The sequence below is a fragment of the Saccopteryx leptura genome, chromosome 6, assembly GCF_036850995.1.
Source record: "Saccopteryx leptura isolate mSacLep1 chromosome 6, mSacLep1_pri_phased_curated, whole genome shotgun sequence".
Lineage (NCBI taxonomy): Eukaryota > Metazoa > Chordata > Mammalia > Chiroptera > Emballonuridae > Saccopteryx > Saccopteryx leptura.
Window position 1 is genome coordinate 48,412,442 of NC_089508.1, and position 14,145 is coordinate 48,426,586.

General features: G+C 45.4%; 1 protein-coding gene across 14 annotated transcripts in view; it reads left to right on the forward strand.

Moving 5' to 3' along the window:
* The window catches only part of TRIM9 (tripartite motif containing 9), a 113,376-nt gene that overhangs the window by 61,854 nt on the left and 37,377 nt on the right, over positions 1-14,145 (forward strand). For all 14 annotated transcript variants that reach the window (XM_066342197.1, XM_066342201.1, XM_066342204.1 and 11 more), the window contains exon 3: positions 2,046-2,168. In XM_066342197.1, the coding sequence (XP_066198294.1) occupies positions 2,046-2,168 (123 nt within the window). The remainder of the gene's footprint in view (positions 1-2,045; positions 2,169-14,145) is intronic.

Below are 14,145 nucleotides of genomic sequence, written 5' to 3' on the forward strand. Positions count from 1 at the left end.
CAACCTAACAGATGTACACTCCCTTCATTTTCCAGAGCAGTAAAGTTCCTTCTTTGCTTTTGCTGGCATAAAGTATGCAGCCCCAGGCTCACCTCTGAATCTCCCCTCTTCATCAGACAAAGCTTTCTTTCCAGTCTAAATCAGAGCCTATGTGGAAAAAGCTCCCCACCCTCCCAATATTGCCCTGTGTGGGACATAGAGAGCTCTTAAGTGATGTTTTCCAGGGGACTTCTCCGAGAACTCAAAAGCAATTGCCCATGAAGTCATTCCTCAAGCAATTACTAATACACGTCTTACATGAAGAAGACCTTGCCTTTGAAAACAATCGCAAATATGTATGTATCAGTAGATTCTTCTATTAAGAGAGAGATGCAGATCTCTATGACTTTGGTAGAAATTAAAATTTAATAAGCTAAGCTATTTCTTCCCTGCTAGTCCCCAAGTTTACAGTTTACTCAGTTGTGTTATACACGAGTATTTAGTTTTCACTTAATTACAATAGTTTTTCAGATTATAGTTTGAGAGTCAAAATGATATATGCAATTGATTGAAAGGATTACTTTCAATGAAAGTTTATCATTTAGTGAGAGAATTACTTTAAATGAATGGCTGTGGCATATACAGATTTAAATTAACTTTATTTTATTTTTTATTTTTTATTTTTTTTCATTTTTCTGAAGCTAGAAACAGGGAGAGACAGTCAGACTCCCGCATGCGCCCGACCGGGATCCACCCGGCACGCCCACCAGGGGTGACGCTCTGCCCACCAGGGGGCGATGCTCTGCCCATCCTGGGCGTCGCCATATTGCGACCAGAGCCACTCTAGCGCCTGGGGCAGAGGCCACAGAGCCATCCCCAGCGCCCGGGCCATCTTTGCTCCAATGGAGCCACAGCTGCGGGAGGGGAAGAGAGAGACAGAGAGGGAAAGCGCGGCGGAGGGGTGGAGAAGCAAATGGGCGCTTCTCCTGTGTGCCCTGGCCGGGAATCGAACCCGGGTCCTCCGCACGCTAGGCCGACGCTCTACCGCTGAGCCAACCAGCCAGGGCAAATTCTCCACCCCTCCGCCGCGCTTTCCCTCTCTGTCTCTCTCTTCCCCTCCCGCAGCTGTGGCTCCATTGGAGCAAAGATGGCCCGGGCGCTGGGGATGGCTCTGTGGCCTCTGCCCCAGGCGCTAGAGTGGCTCTGGTCGCAATATGGCGACGCCCAGGATGGGCAGAGCATCGCCCCCTGGTGGGAAGAGCGTCGCCCCATGGTGGGCGTGCCGGGTGGATCCCGGTCGGGCGCATGCGGGAGTCTGTCTGACTGTCTCTCCCCGTTTCCAGCCTCAGAAAAATAAAAAAAAAATAAAAATTAAAAAAAAAAAAAATTGAGATCTAGCCTTCAATTTAAACATCATGGGGAAGCTATCGCTCATTTAGAACACGGTTACACTTCCCCCACAATCTGTTGGTTCCTGTCCGACCTCAATAACCTACCTCTTCGCACTCACTTTGCTTTTCTTAACAAAAGGAGCGAGTCCTTGTGCCCCCGATTATTCTTGTAAACTTCCAGTGTCGTTGGATGATTGGTTACTATTGAAAAGCACTGCAGTTCTCTTCTTTCTTTTCTTGAATTTGTTGATTCTTCCATATCTTGTGCCTTAACAATACCCCACTCCCTCAGGCCACCAGCCTTTCTACAGGCCACCTGCCACCACACACAGCCGGACACAGGCCTGCCCTCAAAAGGATTCACGTTCAACTCTGCAAACAAAGCTTTATTTTATTTAATACAACTCAAGCCTTGCAGGTGATTCCCTCTTAATAAAAATAAGTTTATCAAGTGACATTTATCCTTTTTCATCTAAATTGAAAGCAAGACACAACCGCTACAGAATCACATGTATCCGGTAATTTTTAAGATGTCAGATGTGCATTGTGGACAGGGTCCCTATTCCTTCCCTTCAGCGGGGACCTCCACCCCGCAGACGGACGGGCCAGCTGTTTCCTCCGGCAGCCCCCGAGGCGCGGGCTCCTGACGGCTGGGAGGTGTGCTCTCTCCCGCAGGAGAACAGCGTGGAGTTCGAGGCCTGCCTGGTGGCCCAGTGTGACGCCCTCATCGACGCCCTCAACAGAAGGAAAGCCCAGCTGCTTGCCCGCGTCAACAAGGAGCACGAGCACAAGCTGAAGGTGAGTGCTGCGCGGTGGGCGGCTCAGAAGGCTGGCCGGGTGGGTGGGTGGGGGAAGCAGGATGCCCGCAGCCCGGGGTGGCCAGTGGCAAGGCGTGGGCATAGCCCTTTATCCACCACGCACTTCTTCATCTAACTCACCAATATTTGTTGAGTGACTCCTCTGGGCCAGAAATTGCTTTGGGTATAGGCATAATAAAGTAAACAAAATCCCTGCCCTCATGGGGCTTATATTCTACCAGGAAGGATAAGTAATAAATAAAATAAGCAAGATAAGTAAAATATCCAGTATATTAGTAAAAAGTGCTAAGAAGAAGAATAAGGAAAAGGGGATGGGAAGTACGGGGGGTGGGGTTGAAATTTTAGACAGGGTGGTCAGAGTGACCATACAGTGACATCATGTATTCATTGAATTGGGAAATGGAATCTGTACTTTCCAGAAAGCAAATGAGATCTGCCTTAGCTTTCAAGTGAATTGTTCATTTGGACAGCAGGACAGACTTGTCATCACGCAGCGGAATCAACTGATGACAAGGCAGGGTCTCTATTGGCAGGAGGACTGGTCGTCCTGGAGACGTCCAATACCCCATTCATTGCCCCATTGGAGCAGGGCAGCAACATCTGAAAGCAGGCTGGACAGGTGGGAAGAGCCCGGCAGAGGGGAGCTCTGAAGTAGGAAGTCCACGGGGCCCCCATACATTGCCCAGTAAGCCGCAAGTCATGGTGGATGGTGGGTGGGGAACGTGCAGTGTCAGCCTGGGACTGGGGTGGAGGAGGAAATGGGGCCTGGCCGTGGCTGTTGTTGGGCGGTCAGCCTCAGGAGCTTCAATAGTGGGCAGCAATGGGTGGACTCCCTCGGGATGGAGGAGGAAATGGGGCCTGGCCGTGGCTGTCGTTGGGGCTGGGCGGTCAGCCTCAGGAGCTTCAGTAGTGGGCAGCAACGGGTGGACTCCCTCGGGATGGAGGAGGAATTGGGGCCTGGCCGTGGCTGTTGTTGGGGCTGGGCGGTCAGCCTCAGGAGCTTCAGTAGTGGGCAGCAACGGGTGGACTGCCTCGGGATGGAGGAGGAAACGGGGCCTGGCCGTGGCTGTCGTTGGGGCTGGGCGGTCAGCCTCAGGAGCTTCAGTAGTGGGCAGCAACGGGTGGACTCCCTCGGGATGGAGGAGGAAATGGGGCCTGGCCGTGGCTGTTGTTGGGCGGTCAGCCTCAGGAGCTTCAGTAGTGGGCAGCAATGGGTGGACTCCCTCGGGAGTGCTGGGAGCTGGTGAACAGTCCGGGCAGTGTCAGATACCCTGCAGGTGTGGAACAGGCTCTCGTCCCTGAAGGACAAGAGAAAGCCCTGTTCCTAAAAGACTAGGATCCAGGGGGAGAACCAAGGGTTTGAAAATGAAGGATGAAAGAACACAGCTGACAGGACTTGAGACGACAGCTTGGTGTCAGGGAAGCTTCGAGCCTGGCCAGTAGCCAGTTCGTGGTTACCAGGAACAAGGCAAGAAACCAGGGGCTACCAGGGGCACGTGGCCTGAGCGAGACCTGCAGCAAGACTGGCAGTGCTGAGCCCTGCACAGCAGAGGCGCCAGGCCTTCCTGCGGGCCCCACCACGCACCAGGACCCGGAGCCCAGGGCGACAGGGAGCCGGGCAGCATGATAAAGGGCTTCATCTCCCCGGGGCAGCTTCCATTTCTCCCCAAAGATGAAGAAAACCCCCACTCCAGCTGCCCTTTCCAAGGCGCCCTCCTGCACTACCCACCTGCTGCTCCTCAAAGGACGCTGAGAGCCACACCTCTGCTGCTTCCGTCCCCAAAGCCAGTGCAATCATGTGTCTGGAGTATGAACCTGTCCCCCCTGCCTTTGTGACCCGCCCAGCTGTCACTCTGCAGGGGCCTGTAGAATGGAGGCAGATGGAGACTGAGTATGACAAGGGGGCCCAAGCCAGAAAGGGCCAGTGAGAGCTGTGCCCCAGGCTGACGTTGGCCAGGAGACCACCTCGGGCACAGTATCGGAACCATGTGTCTCAGCGTTCCTGCTGAGACAGCAAAAGCACAGTCTGAGCAAAGAGAGGCTCAGCAGATCCCGCGATGAAGAAAACTGCGTATCTTGAAGCTGAATCTGAACCAGTTCAGAAAGATAAGCACCCAGGGCTCTAGTGTTCAGTGAACCAAGGCTGGGAATTATAACACTCCTTCCAGAGAGACCAATACTGTTTCCTGGTGGTGTGTCTAACTAGAAGACCCTCTCAGGTTCATCCTCGAACCAACTCAGGCTCCTGGGGGGCACCACACTGACCCTGCCTGGTGGAGTCTTTGCACTGGAACCAGAGGTAGGCGGAAAGGCACTTTCAAAGGACGCACCTCAGTCCACGAAGTGCTGAATAACGGCACGTTTTACTTACATGGCTTTCCCTAGCTCATCAGTGTCCCGGCTCCACTCTCCTAACGTCTGTGGTCTTCTTTTTTTAACAGAACATAATTATATTTCAGTACTCAACTTCTGTACAACCAAAAAATAAAACACCACAGTAAAATAATAACAAAAAAGCATGGTTCATTTGCAATGCATGAGAAAGGTTTAACATCTTTAGCCATAAATGAGCTCTTAGAAACCAGTTACAAAGACACGAATAATCCAAGGGAACTGGAAAACAAGAAAATGAAATAATACTAATGATGATGAAGACCAAGAATATATGAAGATTAAGCTGAACAATGACAGCAGAATAATTTTTCTGTAGTATCACACTGTCAAAGAATAAATCAAGTTATTTGCTTTCGAATTTCCTGAGGGACAACAGGATTGTGTCTCATGGCAATGTATGTAGTAATTCCTAATATATGGGGGAGCAAAATGTAGTAGTAAAGCTACTGTTTATACCAAAAAAAATCCCTAAAAGTTTTATCATGTGGATATCAATTTTTATTTATTTATTTTTTTTTACAGAGACAGAGAAAGAGTCAGAGAGAGAGATAGATAGGGTAAGACAGACAGGAATGGAGAGAGATGAGAAGCATCAATCATCAGTTTCTCGTTACAACACCTTAGTTGTTCATTGATTGCTTTCTCATATGTGCCTTGACCGTGGGCCCTCAGCAGACTGAGTAACTCCTTGCTCAAGCCAGCAACCTTGAGTCCAAGCTGGTGAGCTTTGCTCAAACCAGATGAGCCCACACTCAAGCTGGCGACCTCGGGGTCTCAAACCCCGGGTCCTCTGCATCCCAGTCCGACGCTCTATCCACTGCGCCACCACCTGGTCAGGCTGGATATCAATCTTGTAGATTTAGCTGCAATAATCTGGAAAATATTTCTAGTTCATAAACATTTTCATTCAAGATAGTCAGGTTAGGTCTGAATGAAAAATTCTTCAAGTGTCATCATTGTTTTAATCTGAATTAAAACCTTGAAATGCTCTGAGATGTGATTCTGCAGTTGCCCAGCGAGCAACACAAGATGAACATCCTTGGCAACCAAGCCCTGGCTTTCCTGATAGCAATAACTAACACTCGGGGACACTTGCTTTGAGGCAGCACATAACAGATTGTTTTATAGGGATCAACTCCTCCGTTTCTCACAACACCTCTACAAGGTCATTATTACTACTGTCCCTATTCTAAAGATGAGGAAACCATGGCACCATGATATTAAGAGCTGGTGCAAGGATCCGGAATTCCAGTGCTGATAACCGGCTTCAGAGCCCAGAATCTGGACCGTGGCACTTGACTGCCTCTGGCTGGTAGAAGTACAATGCTCAGAGAGGGCTTGTTCCCACCCTCACCCTTTCATCGTCAGCCAGCGCCTAATGCACGCCTGCTAGGAGCTGAGTGCTGGGCTGAGGAGCAGGGGAGGAGAGAGAGATAGTGGCTCAGGATGAGTCCTGCCCTTACGGAGCCTTCTTTCAGTGGATGAGATAAGTCACACCCACAGAGGAGTCCCATACAGGTAGAGAGTGAGCTTCCAGAGGAGAGGTGGCCAAGGCCATACAAGGAGGGTAAAATTGCTGGAAGGAGGGTAAAATTGCTTCCAGCTGAAAGGGTCACAGTGGATCGGGGGAGAGGTGGCATTGGAGTAGCCCAAACTTCGGGATGTGTGTGCTGATGGTGGCTTACATTCTTGCCTGCAGGACTCGGCAAAGCTGTGAGGGCGGAAGATGGTGGTTAGCACAGTGCACCTGGTCTTGCTCCATCCAGTTAGTCGTGAGGACCGACGGGTGTTTCTTTGTTTCTGTCGCTGCTCTGACACTATTAAGAGATCATCACTATAGCCCTTCATTTTAGCGTGCTTCAGAAACCCAGAACTTTTATTGTTATAGCAGAACTCAAAATACCCCTTGAATCGCGTGGAGCAATCTAAAACAAAAACACAGTCGTCTTTGGGAAATGAGCTGGACAGCTGGGATTTTCCCTCTAAATAGGGGGCCAACCATTTTAGTATCTGGCCATAAAATTTTAACTTTTTCTCAATGGAAATCTCTTTTTAAAAATACTGTGGTCACTTTCCTGGCATCTTTAAAGAGAACACAATAAACAGTTTGTGATAAGTCATATGGGGTGGGTGACCTTAGTGGCAACTCCAAGTTTCCTATATGGGAGCGATATAAGGGCAGGGCTCTGGATGGAGGAGGAAATCAAAACTTGAGAAAGTATTACTTATTTATATCAAAAAGTAGCAGAGGGGCGTGAAAGCTCCCCCGGCCCCCTCCGAGTGCTGCCCCTGCAGGAGGGACTGTATGGACATCAGTGACGGGCTGTGCCGTTGTTGCAGGCGGAGACCGTGCAGGAGTGGCTCTAATGCATCACCGGGACTTCAAGTCCCGCGATGGCGCATCGGTGGCCTGCCCCACGGGCGCACTGATGTTCTGGGGGGGCTGCTGAGCAGAGGCAGCTGCCTGCCCTCATTTCACTCTGCCCCAGGTGGAGTTCCCTGCCCCAGATCCCAAAGGGCTATGGACACCAGAGACAGGTGGCTGGTTGTCCCCCCATGGCAGCAAAGCTGTTCTGTCTTCTGTCTCAAGCAATTTGTTCCTCTGCTGTTTCAGCTGATTGTATCTGTCACTGCTTCTAAAAACAGTCAGCAATGCCGATGCCGCGACTGCTAATGCCAACCTCCACGTCCCCCTCTCTCTGCTTCTCTCCTCCTGCCTTTTCCCTTTCTTGTCACTTCTGTTGCTACTCAGATCTGTGAGAAAAGACTGGCCTTTTATAGACATCACTTGCCAAGCACAGTTCTTCTTTCTGTCTTTGTTGGCTAACCCATCACTCACAGTCCAGCTTGGATAATCTTATGGTCTTCCGCTTCCTTTGGCCGAGTCCTCTGGGGGCCTGCTTTTCTTGCTGACAAAGAGGAGAGTTGTGTTGTGTATTTTTCTGGCAACTTTCTCTGCCTGAGCAATCCAAAAGGCTAGGGATGCGGGACAGTGAGCATGTGTAAATGCAGTCTTTATAGTCCCCTCATGCCCCTCTCTGCAAGCTCGGATGGCTTGAGCAGATTGAATAGCTCTGGTTCCGAGGCAGGATGGAGCTGAGTGGTGATGAGGCCAGACTCCGTGTCATAGAGAAGGAGATTTGAGCACATGCTTTATCATTTACTGGGTCTCTAACGGTCAGCAAGTGTATGTCTCAGTTTCTTTTACCTGTGTGTAAAATAAGGCTAGAAGTCATCATCACCTCGTGTGGCGCTGGAAAACACTGACCATAGCACTCAATAAATACTCACTGTTATTATTGGTGTTGTTACTGAGAGAGAATAACTGGAGATCTGGTTTTATTCAGCTCATTGAAGAAGGGCTCCTACGGGCTTATTTTTTCATAAATCATAGTTCATGGTGTAGAATGAGCCCATGCAGGTGTGTCACTGTCTCTGAACCTGAGAAATTCCTCAGTGGCCTAAGTTTATAATTGATCATCTTACAAAATAGTCCACAGAGTTTGGTGAGCTATTTTTAAAAGCCAAAAAAAAAAAAGGCTTTGAGACATACACAGATGTGATCATATTTTAGGAATACTGTTTGAAATATAAATTACAGTTAATACTATTTTGTGGTTTGAAAAAACACTGAGAGCCAAATATCTGTTTTCAGGATGTGGTGAACTAAAGCAAATGCCAGGAACCTACTAGAGAGAAAAACAGGTTTTGAGCTTTCAAGAAATATTACCAGGTCTCACTGGGAACTCCTGGTCAATATCCTGATGACCAACAAAGTAGACTAGATTTCCAGGCTTCCTGTCCTATCTGTATGTTTTGTTCTCATCCTTCCCTTGTCTGTCTTAGCTTAGTAAGGCCCTGAGCACTGTCCTCTCTGTCTGTGATCCTCACAGGGAATTTGTGACAACACTTATATTAAAATGTGTCAATCATGAGATCTATGTGGGGGTTTTTTTTTCAGGAACTTTAAAAATGCTATTTTTCTTTTGGTAAACCCAAAGAAATATCTGAGAATTCTTTTACTTTATATAATATTCAAAATTTGAAATAATTCTACAATCATTTTAAATGTTTTCTCTCTCCAATATTTTTAAATGAATTTATATGTTGAATAGTACATTTTTCTGAGATCCTCTGGAGAGAAGAAAATTATAATTATGAAAAAAAAATTCTGAAAAAGTCTAACCTTTCATTTCCATATGTGGTTGGTAAATTAATCTACCAACAAAATTATTCAGTGAGAATGCTAAAAGATAATGATAAAGCTTACTGTTTGTAGGGCCTTTCATATTTATAGAAGGTCTTCCTATCCCAATTATAATTATCTAGAGAATGCTAGATTTTGAATCCTACTATATACTGTTGGATTTTGTTAGAATTATTATTATTATTATTATTGCTATCATTATCTTTGTTATTATTTACTATGTATTGCCTGTTATGTTCCCATTATGTTTATAAAAAAAATCATATGGCTGTATCATTGAGTACAAATTTACACTAGGGACATTATTGGCTTGTCAAACTGCTTACTTCAGATATTTTGCCATTGCTTCATAATAGGCAAGTAATCCAGAGAGAGAGAGTTGGGGGAGAGGAAGGATGGAAGGAAGGAAGAAAGGAAGGAAGGAAGGAAGGAAGGAAGGAAGGAAGGAAGGAAGGAAGGAAGGAAGGAAGGAAGTCCTGCTCAAGCTTATAAAGAATTTTAAAATAATTATATAGTATTTTACTGGCTACAGCCATTACTAGAAAGAAAAAGCAACAAATTTAAGCCAATAATCAGATAAATCCTAATATTCAATACAACTACTGGCAAGAAGTTCAGTTAGTCTGTCACAGTGAAGACATTTGGAAAAATTAGTCACACTGTAACAACTTAAAACCTTCAACTACCCTCATCAGAACTTTTTAGGGGGCTGATCTAATAATTTAACCACAATTACGATTGATTACAAGTCTGTTATTAATGGGAAATTACTTTCAGTTTCATTTGGCAAATTCTGTGGCCCTCTGCTCCCCACTGTGTAGGAGCCAAAGTCACAGAAGATCTGTGTGTGTGAAATAGAGCATTCAGGGTGCCCCCGGAATCAACAGGACGCCATCACGTAGAGCTGGAGCTCACCAAGGTTTGGGGACGTACCGTTGAATCCTCCCTACACATCTTGGCCATGCTAGCGAAGGACAGTCACAGAACTTCTCTGACACCCTTGCCTGAACTCAGACATGAATGACACTAATTAGCTCCCGAAGACTTAACGCATACTTTGAAGATGATGGAGTAATCCCCCGCACCCCACTGTGCCTCATATACAATATTTTACAAAGCACCCTACTGCATGTGTCACTTTTACTACGGCCCACCGTAAACGGTAAATGTTCTCTTGTGTGGGTGGGACGACAGTAACATGCTTCTCTCTCCGAATGGCTGGTACTTTTTCCTTTATTCACTGTTCCGTACAAGGGTACAGTATTCTATACGCTAGGAGCATGCTTTGCATATTCCGCTCAATGTTTATCAGTGAGGCTGTTGACGGCACTTACACTTCTAGAATAGACAGTTCAGTGCTTTACTGTGAACATTTCAAACCTTCCTCAAAACAGGTAGTGTTTTATATATTTAATAGGCCTAATGATCCTTATTCTTGACTAAAAACTCAAAGGCTCAGACTTGTCTTTGAAATGATTAGTTGCCAATGTAAGTGAGTGGATGACACCCATACAAAGGGTAATAGCAAGAGAACAGAAAACATTTGCCGAAAACCGAGTGAAGGGATGGTGGCTTGTGAGAAAATAAAGATGTTCTTTCTTAATTTAAATGGCTCTAAGTTTCAGTGAATGTAATCATAGTTCTATAGGAGATAACATTCAACTCCAGGGGGAAAAAAAAACAAAACAGGAGAATTCTTTATTTTACTAGATGAATCTAATAGCCATGGCACTTCACCTATAACTCAAAGATGAGTCAGTTCCAAGCATTAATTGGTCATCTTGCTTTAAGACATGATGGAATCCATAGGAACTCCCCCCACTGACCAAAAGGACCTGTGAAGAATAAATTCAAGCTTGCATCTTTAAAGCACATAAATCTCAAATAGAAAAGAAAAAAAAAAAGGTTACTTTTTACTTGTGGGTAATTGTTTTAAACTGTGAAGGGAAAATATAGATTATATTTAAAAATCATTTCTGAAATAGGAGAAAAAGAATGTATTTACTTAGACTAAAAATTCATTAGTGATATTCTTCCAGATGCTAAAATGAGAGAGAATACTATGAGAAGAAGTATTAATTTAAAAAGAAGAGCCTGACCTGTGGTGGCGCAGTGGATAAAGTGTCAACCTGGAAATACTGAGGTTGCCGGTTCGAACCCTGGGCTTGCCTGGTCAAGGCACATATGGGAGTTGATGCTTCCAGCTCCTCCCCCCTTCTCTCTCTCTGTCTCTCCTCTCTCTCTCTCTCTCTCTCTCTTTCTCTCTCTCTGTCTCTCCCTCTCCTCTCTAAAATGAATAAACAAATAAAAATTAAAAAGAAGAAACAGACCTGGACAGTGGCTCAGTGAATAGTGCATCGGCCCAGTGATGGACGTCCTGGGATCGATCCCTGGTCAGGAAACACAGAAGCGACCATCTGCTTCTCCCCCTCTCCCTTAATCCTTTCTCTCCTTCTCCCCTGCCCCAACACCAGCAGCCAGTAGCTCAATTTGTTTGAGTGTGGCCCCTGGCACTGAGGATAGCTCAGTTGATTTGAGCATCAACCCCAGACGGGGTTGCCAGGTTAATCCAGGTCGGGGCACATGTGGGAGTCTGCCTCATTATCTCCCCTCCTCTCACCTAAGATAATAATAATAAAAATAAAAGTAATAAAGAAGAAGCAAAGAAAAATTTGAAGAGCCACCTATTAGATGAAGAGGTGAATAGAGGTAGAGGAAGGGTGCCAAGGTCAAAAAAGAAATCAGTTGAAATAATGAAAATTCCCCTTACTTAACACCAGTTCTTGTTGCTGGATATGTCACATGAGATGCATGGAGGGAGACTGGCCTGTCAGAGGTGCAATGGGAAAATGTCGTTGTGGGTGGGCAGAACAAAAGTTTTTATTTGTCTGGTAGAGGCTTTCATGGGTTGCTCTATGCTATGGAAAATGTCTGAGCATTCAAAGGGACACAACAGTCTGTCCTCAGGTTCTCGTTTTCCGAATAGGTGTTAGTGTCACATCCTGTCTCAAGAAATGACCTTTATAAATGTGCCACTTAACAGTATAAAACTGCTCAAATAATGAACAGGCACTGCCATCCGGAACAGATGGTGACTGCTGATAAAATGGTGAAAACCTTTACTGAAACTATGGAGCACAAATTAATGCATTGTCCCTGGAGAGCTGGCTTACTTGGGCTTTAATGCAGATGAAAAGCAGGAAGGTTGTTTCCTGGTGCCTATTGGTGTCATTCCTGCACCTCACACTTTTCCGAGGAAAAGGAACTCTTGAGTCCAGCCAGCGGCGGACAGGCTGCCAGGACTGTCCCTAGAGCATCAGAACCACCACAAAGAAACCTGAAACTCACAGAAAAAGAACATGGCTTGGCTTCCTAGGAATTGTTTTTCATAAAAAATACAATGTAGAAGTAAATAATAATAAAAAGGGGTAGAAATATCGGAGTGAAGAAGGTAGCAAGTAAGAGAGCTGATAAAGACACTCAGAGAAAAAAATATTTATACTCTTAAAAGTTCTAAGTATCATATATGGCCAATTTCTGTAAGACAGGAAATCTTTCTAAATTACTTCACAAACTAGAAGTCCATTATAACACACCCAAAAATGCTACTTCTGGGACCCTGTAGTTTAATTTTTAACAGTGATTTTTATAACAGGCTATGGTGATTATTGTGAAATGGTCAATTAAACATGTAAAAAGATAGACCAAAATCAATTGTTGCAACAGTGGGAATTGAGAACCAGGAACTCTGGGGACTGTGAGTCCGCCCAGGAAGCTTGAACTGTGAAGCTCAGGAGCCAGCAAACCCCTGCTGAGACAGAGAATCGTCCATCTGCAGGGCAACAGGGAAGCTTCTTAAGAGAAGGGAGGCCTGACCTGTGGTGGCGCAGTGGATAAAGCGTCAACCTGGAATTGCTGAGGTCGCCGGTTCGAAACCCTGGGCTTGCCTGGTCAAGGCACATATGGGAGTTGATGCTTCCAGCTCCTCCCCCCCTGTCTCTCCTTCTCTCTCTCTCTCTCTCTCTCTCTCTCTCTCCTCTCCAAAATGAATAAATAAAATAAAAATTAAAAAAAAAAGAGAGAGAAGGCAGTCCCAACACTCAGATAGCTTCTTTGGCACCGAATAAACCCTGCTTGAGAAGGAAATTTATAGAAGCAGACAGAATTTCATAAGGCTGGAGTATTGTATTTATTTCAGCATATTAAGGTCATAAAATTATCATTGAGCTGAATGCCCTGGAAAGTAAACACAATTTAGTCTATTTTGCCTCAATGGTAAACTCACTTTGTGCTCAGATGAGGTTCACGGTCGTTATTCGGACTTTTAGTACTACTAGTCAGTCAGGCATGTTCCTGGCGGGTGACATTTGAGTAGTGAAGAATACCTGCTGAGATTTCTGCTACCTAGCAACGTTGATGCACTGGCTACCGAAATATAAAAACATCTTCTCGGAACAATTTAGATGAGTCTCACATAGCAGAGAAGGGTAACATATTTTCTGTAGGTCATTTGTCTTGGCATTTTAAAATGTTTTACTTGTGGGTGGTTATTTTCCACCCAAGAAATAGAAAGTTAACTTTCCTATTTCTTTTCTGATTAAAAAATAAAATTATTTGTATTTCTTGAACCCAGACCGACAGATGGTGGTAAAAGTTTGACAGAAACACACTAGATGCCAGAAGAAAATAAGTCAATCTTAAATTTGATCTCCTCCCCCTCCCCACCAAAATCACAAACCAAATAATCTTCACATCAAAGTTGCTTTCTTTCATTAATTCCAATAAAGAAAATTTTAAATCCCACATTTTAATTTTATTTTTATTATATTGAAAGTTTAAAAGCAATAGCAAATCATCTGTCAAAAAATTAGAAGACTCCAAAATAACCAAAACAATCTTGAAAAAGGACAGAATTAGAATTCTCATACTTCCTAATTACAAGACTTACCTACCAAGCTTCAGTAATCAAAATAGTATAGTAACCCTGGCCAGTTGGCTCAGTGGTAGAGCATTGGCCTGGTGTATGGACATCCTGGGTTCAATTCCCAGTCAGGACACACAGGAGAAGTGCCCATCTGCTCCTCCCCCCCCCCAACCCCTCACCCTTATCTCTCTTTCTGTCTCTCTCTTCCCCTCCCACATCCCACAGCTATGGCTCTGTTGGAGCAAGTTGGTCCCAGGCACTGAGAATGGCTCCATGGCCTTGCCTCAGTCACTAAAGTAGCTCGGTTGCCAAGCAATGGAGCGACAGCCCCAGATGGGCAGAGCATCACCCAGTAGGGGATCTGCCAGGTAGATCCTGGTCAGGGCGCATGCAGGAGTCTATATCTCTGCCTCCTCACTTCTTACTAAAGAA